A 6000-nucleotide genomic window follows, 5' to 3' on the forward strand; every position below is an offset into this window, starting at 1 on the left:
ATAAGTCCATAAATCAACAATTGTAAGTCTGTTTTATCAAGAGACCCAAAGTTGAAATCAACTTTAACTTCCTCCCAAATCAACTATAAGTTTTCACAACTGCTCCAAATCCATGATAACTTTATAGTTGAAAAAAAAAATCAACTATAAGTAGAGAATTTAGGTAGACTCAATTGTAAGACAATTTACAGAAGAAAGATGATTGCCACACTTTCCTAGTCTAGCTGGGGTCTTGTCACAAATGTTTGTCTGTTAACTGCTTACTTTCTCTGACATTTAGTTACGTTTCTTCCATCCAGTTATGGTCTTTTCCTTGCATGAAATTCACGATCGGCATGCATTGCTTACGCGACTGCTGCACGCAAACACCTAGAATCTAGAGCAGTCTCATTCCCAGCCTGCGCGCCCGGCGCCTCGGCCCGCCTGCCTATCAAGCCATCGCCAGCAAGGGCAAGTAACCGAGCGCTGGAACTGCGTCTGTGTGCAATGCATATCTTGCCAAAGAATATGTGAGGAAACAGTGATTTCTGACGTGCGTCGGCCTACGTAGAGCTAGTTCGTCAATAGATACTAATTGATAGTTTAGTAGGCCTATTATACAAAAAGTAAAGAGTTTAATTCTATTGTTCAATGAGTATGACATTAAGATTTATCATCTATCTAACGTTGCAGCAGGTCGTTTGTACTTACTGTACACTTATAGACTACTAGGTCTAGAATTTCGACATGAAGACTCGCGATCTATTATTTACAAAGCCGATCTGCGCCGTAGATGTTAAAAAAAAAATGCTAGTTACCACGCTCTCACAACTTTCCATAATCCTAACACGCAAGACTTGAAACAATGCATACACGACCTTTACCTTCAGTCCCACTGCAGAAATCCTCTGTGTCAGATTATCCATGTCAATAAATACTAGATAAGTAGTACATGTATTATCAAAGATCCTACGTAGTAGTGTGCAGGATCTTCACGGTATCCGCGTATGCAGATTTTTGTTGAGCTCGAGGTGTGAGAGATCTATCGACCTACTTTCGTCAATACAACGAAACAAACATACTTCTAATTCAGCGGCTGTAGCGCTACTGCGGTGCACTAGCAGACTATGCTTCCGTGGCCATGACAAACAATCATGTACATTCATGTGTGTGTTTTTTTGTTTTTGTGTGCTTTTTTGCTTTATGTATTGTATTGCTTTTAAGCAGACAGTACCAGAAACCAGCCCCGTCCTGTGTTTTTTTATTTTGACTAAATCAATAATAAGTCATGGTGATCAGCTATAACTATAATCCACTTTCAGTCTCTTTGTAAAACGGAAACTTATAGTCGATTGAAAGTTATAGGGGATTTTAAGTCAATCAAAGTTATCATTGATTTCACAATCGACTTTAACTTTATCTTTATCTTGATAAAACGGGGCCCAGGGATGACAAGTTGCATTTGAATTGTATGTTGTCACTGCGCTGGTGCACAGTTGATATGGTGACAAAAATTTAAACATGCATTTCTTGTTGTGATTCTTCAGGAGACCCGACTCTGGCCAAGTTCCAGGAGGAGAAGGAGATGGCAGAAGGGCAGGTGAGGTGAAAAACCAGCCAGATTTACTTGAAGATGGAAGATGGAGTTGACATGGAGTTGACATGAAAGTGCAGTGTCACAAGGCACACTTGATCATTTAATAACACTTTCCTGTGACATGAGAGCATATTAATAAGAAGGATAGATTCTTAGTTGTGTTCATCAATAGTATTTTGTGGCATATTGTTCATGTGACTGTGTACCAGGAGGAATTTCTTGCCTGTCAATTCAAATACAGATGCATTTAAAAAAAAATAAAATTCCTGTAAGAAAGAAAAATATACTGTGTTGAAGGCAAAGCTGTAAGTCAGTGGTAATTGTTTTTTGTTTTTTTCCTGATAGGTTACTTTCCTGAATTCGGTGATCGTCGACCTCCAGAGAAAGAACGATGAGCTGAGAGCGAAGCTGGAAGCCATGGAAAATAGTTACATGAATGGGAACCACGACGACATCGGCTTCGACGTCGAGTAAGTACTCTATCCCCTCTCCTAGCTGAGAAGAATGTAATCAGAACCCTCAGCATTCAGATATCTGGTTCTCTTTGACATTGATATCCATGCTGCCTAAAATCAAACAGATTCACAGCAAGTTGGATAGCTGTACTTAACAGTCAAATTTACACTTGTGTCAGACATCCCCATGTCTCATCAAAAATGGACTGATGATTCTACTGTTGCTGACAAAATTTTATGAAGTTTTCATTCAAGAAAGAATGGTAGACGTATGATTTCATCAACTTCTGAAATTTTCCGATTCTCACAAGCACAGCCTGTATAAAAGTGGGTGTGTTTGTTGGTCAGAAGATGAAAAATCATAAGAGTGAGGATTTTATTGTCAATGCCCTTTCTCTGAGAACTGCAAATGTGGGCAATTTGTGCGTACTGGAGGGTCTCTGTCTGCATGATTCTGTGTGAGCTTGTCCTCCAATCATCACCGAGACCGGATGAGGTCCACAGTGCGTGGCATGAATCATGTGTTGAGTGAAGGAGTTCATTCTTGCATCTGTTATACTTTTTCTTTTTTTCTTTCTTTTTCACCACGTCTGCAGTCTCAAACGAGTGTAAAACCAGAAACATTGGCGGCATGATACTTTCGTGAAGTGGAGTCGGCGGTCTTTTTCGCAGCATGAAACTTTTGCAAATCACCACTGGCATTCAGTGCATTGTGTAGACAAACACTTTCGCGTGCATATTACTTTCGTGAAACTCGGCTCCTCGCAAAATTCGCAAAAATTTCTGGTTTTACCATACCATTGCACATTTGTTCTGTTAGTGTCAAGACCAGACAAAGCCCTTACTGTCTGTTGCTTTATCACTTTCAACAAAATATAATCATCTTTACCCAGCTGAACCAGAAGGGGTGAATGTGGGCAATATTGAATAGAATGAATCCCCAAATCTTCAAGTATAATGTAATTTTGTTCGTCATAGTGCGAGTAGTATGAAGTATACCTGTAAATTGATGAAATGGGCTTGGTACAACATGCTACATTGTTTATTTACTCTACTGAATTAAAGCAATGTAATGTTGAAGCTCATGGGCTCAATGTTTGCGGTCGCAGAAAGTGTCATTGCACTTATCTTAATGGAAGAAAATGTTAGCTGGCCAATATATCTGGGCATTATTAATGGGTTAAAAGTAACAACAGAACTTGATAAACTTCCAGATGGGATTTTAAGAAGAGTAGGTTTCACCAACTCATTTATTGTGATTCTCTCTATCTGTAATAATGCTGCTTGCAAATTTTCTTGAGATTGATGATCTGTCAACTGCATGCGGCAGAAACATTCAAAGACACTTTTTTCTCCGCCCCAAATCACACCTTTCCCCCCTAGCCTGGACATGGGCTCGCACGGCCCTCCGCCGCGCCTCTTCTGCGACATCTGCGACGTCTTCGACCTCCACGACACGGAAGACTGCCCGCTCCAGGCCAGCTCCGACAGTCCGCCCGCCACGCAGTACCACGGCAACAAGAACGAAATCAGACCCTACTGCGACATCTGCGAGGGTAAGATTTGCTTGATCTCTGCCTGGGATGTGCACGGTGATGGCATGCTTGCATACGAATGAACACATTGCACAGTGATAATAGTGCATGTCTATTGGCTTCCACTCATGTATCATTGCAAAAGCGAACAAAGAAAGTCATTCATCACGTGCATTTTTTCAATAGACTTTACTTGTTTAGGATATTACTTTCATTCCCATTGTGTATTCATTTTGTTTTATTTATGTACTGCATAATAACATTTTAGTACCAGGAAAGGGGAGGGAGGGTTGGAGACCAGTCTTGCTCTTTGCTTTATAGGATTTTGACTTTCAGTATCCCAATATCAGATATACAATTGTATTTTATCTTTAGTGTCCATTTCCGGTAATGCTGTTGTGATTTGGGTATCGATGTCAAATGAAGCATGATTTCGACGAATTGACTGAAATGATGAAAGTGCTTGTCATGTAGAGTTGAGCAGATTCTTCTGCATCTTGTCTTTTATGTGCTGTTTAGGTTTACAAATGTTGTATTACCACAATGTAACTTGGCTGGAAGATGAATGAAATAGCTTTTGCGCATTATATGGCAAAATAAGAGACAATTTTCTGCTGATACAGACTGCCACAAGGCTGGCTCATGTTTGATTTTGCTTAACTTCATTTTTTTGGGAAAGCTTGCTTTGTGTCAAGACTTACACAACTCAGTGTATAGTGGTGAATGTATCCAGAATTTATCATATTCAAGGGTTGGTAAGAAATTGTCTTCATTAATTCCTTCTAGAAAAATTTTCGCAAGTAGAAATATAAGCATAACTTCTAGTCTACAGTGTGTATGTATTCTCCTCTTTTCATTTGTATTGTTTTTGTATCTACTGTTTTTCATTCTACCAGTTTTCGGCCACTGGACAGAGAACTGTGATGATGAGCAGACGTATTGATTGCAAGAGGCTTGGAAGGGTCGTCGTGGAAACGCTGGTCCGCCCCATGCGTGCACACCATTGGTCAGTACTTTGTCCTCATCCTCATCATGGAGAGTAATGCTCACAGTCTTCTCTTCACCATTGAACACTCTCCCACTCTTCTCTTCACCATTGAACACTCTCCCACTCTCTTCGCTTGAGATGCTGTCCTCGGTAACCGCCGGCAACAGGACTGCGTGAGATGTTTGGGGGTCATTCAGTGCCATTATCCTAAGAGGGTTTTGATGAGAGATGAATCAAGGACACCGGAAAACAGTGACTATGAGTGTATTGCCACTCGATTGAATGGAGTCAGACGGAGAAGTAGGAAACAGGAAATTGCAATGTTGCAAAATATCAAAGTGTATCATCAGAGCACTTGCGTGATTGGCTGCTTGGATCATGAATGTGGATTCCTAGATAAGGGTCTTTTTCTATTCATCAAACACATCAGATAGATACAATGTTGGCAAGTAGCCCACTGTCTTACTGCTTGTAAAGTTTGTAGACAAAGCCTTAAAAGATGTGCTTGCCAAACGATCGTATGCTACCAGCAGAGACAGCATGTTCTGCAGTTCTTGTGCCATTCATATCATTTAGAATCCAACCACAAAATATGTGTGTAATGAAATGCCTGCTCTTATTTTTCATGGAATACTTGAATGAAGACTATCAGGAGAATCGTTTAGTCTCATCATTTTGTTATTCTCTTTTAGAATGTGTCGATAATCGCTAGGGATAGACAGCTAAAGTTTTCAGAGATACCTTCACTGGAATTGGTTTGCACACAGATTTCAAAGCGAGTAATTTTGTTCAAAAAGTGGGAAATTATGAAGTAGGTGACTGGCAGTGCACTGAGTGTTGATATTAGCTAGCCCACCCAAAACAGAGAAAAATAGTCTTCATGCATGTTCCCATCAGATTTGAATAATTTATATGTTAGCAATACAAAATGTAAATTCAATAATCATCCCTCTAGAGAGCGTCCTTCCCATGTCCGTCCAGACAGTGACTTCAAAAGGAATCGAAACAACATTGCTAATGCAATCATGGTCTGTTTAACTTTTGTTTGCCTTTGCTTGTTAAAGAGTGTTTTGCTCTATTTGATTGGATTGTACCATGCACAAACCAAAGAAGTCTTTAGAGAAATTACTGAGAAGTTTGTGGAGAATTTCCCATTCAAGTTGCTGTTCCTGTCTGTGAACAACAACAACGCAACACACTGCAGTGCTCTTGAAATTCCCTGAGAGCTACATAATTTGATTTTTGCACCATTTGATAATGATGGCTAGTGTAAGATTTTAGTTTATGAAATTGCAGAATGGTCTCCTGAGTCAACTTACCTGGATAAAAAGACAAAAACAAAAACAAAATGCCCCATTGTGGGTGGAGGGGGTGGGGGGGGGGGGGGGGGGGGGGGGGGGGAGGTCTTTCATTCAAAAGTTATCAGATGGTTCGAAAGAAGGATGA

At 40.2% G+C, this 6000-nt stretch overlaps 1 protein-coding gene across 1 annotated transcript in view; it reads left to right on the forward strand.

Moving 5' to 3' along the window:
- The window catches only part of LOC139712815 (uncharacterized), a 112632-nt gene extending 108010 nt beyond the window's left edge, over window positions 1-4622 (forward strand). Inside the window, exons 27-30 of the mRNA XM_071624607.1 lie at window positions 1527-1579; window positions 1922-2046; window positions 3415-3587; window positions 4463-4622. Of these exons, the coding sequence (XP_071480708.1) occupies window positions 1527-1579; window positions 1922-2046; window positions 3415-3587; window positions 4463-4509 (398 nt within the window). The 3' untranslated portion in view covers window positions 4510-4622. The remainder of the gene's footprint in view (window positions 1-1526; window positions 1580-1921; window positions 2047-3414; window positions 3588-4462) is intronic.
- The last annotated feature ends 1378 nt before the right edge of the window (window positions 4623-6000 follow it).

This window comes from Diadema antillarum, unplaced genomic scaffold, assembly GCF_040938485.1.
Source record: "Diadema antillarum isolate AM-2024a unplaced genomic scaffold, OU_Dant_1.0 seq00001860_RagTag, whole genome shotgun sequence".
NCBI lineage: Eukaryota > Metazoa > Echinodermata > Echinoidea > Diadematoida > Diadematidae > Diadema > Diadema antillarum.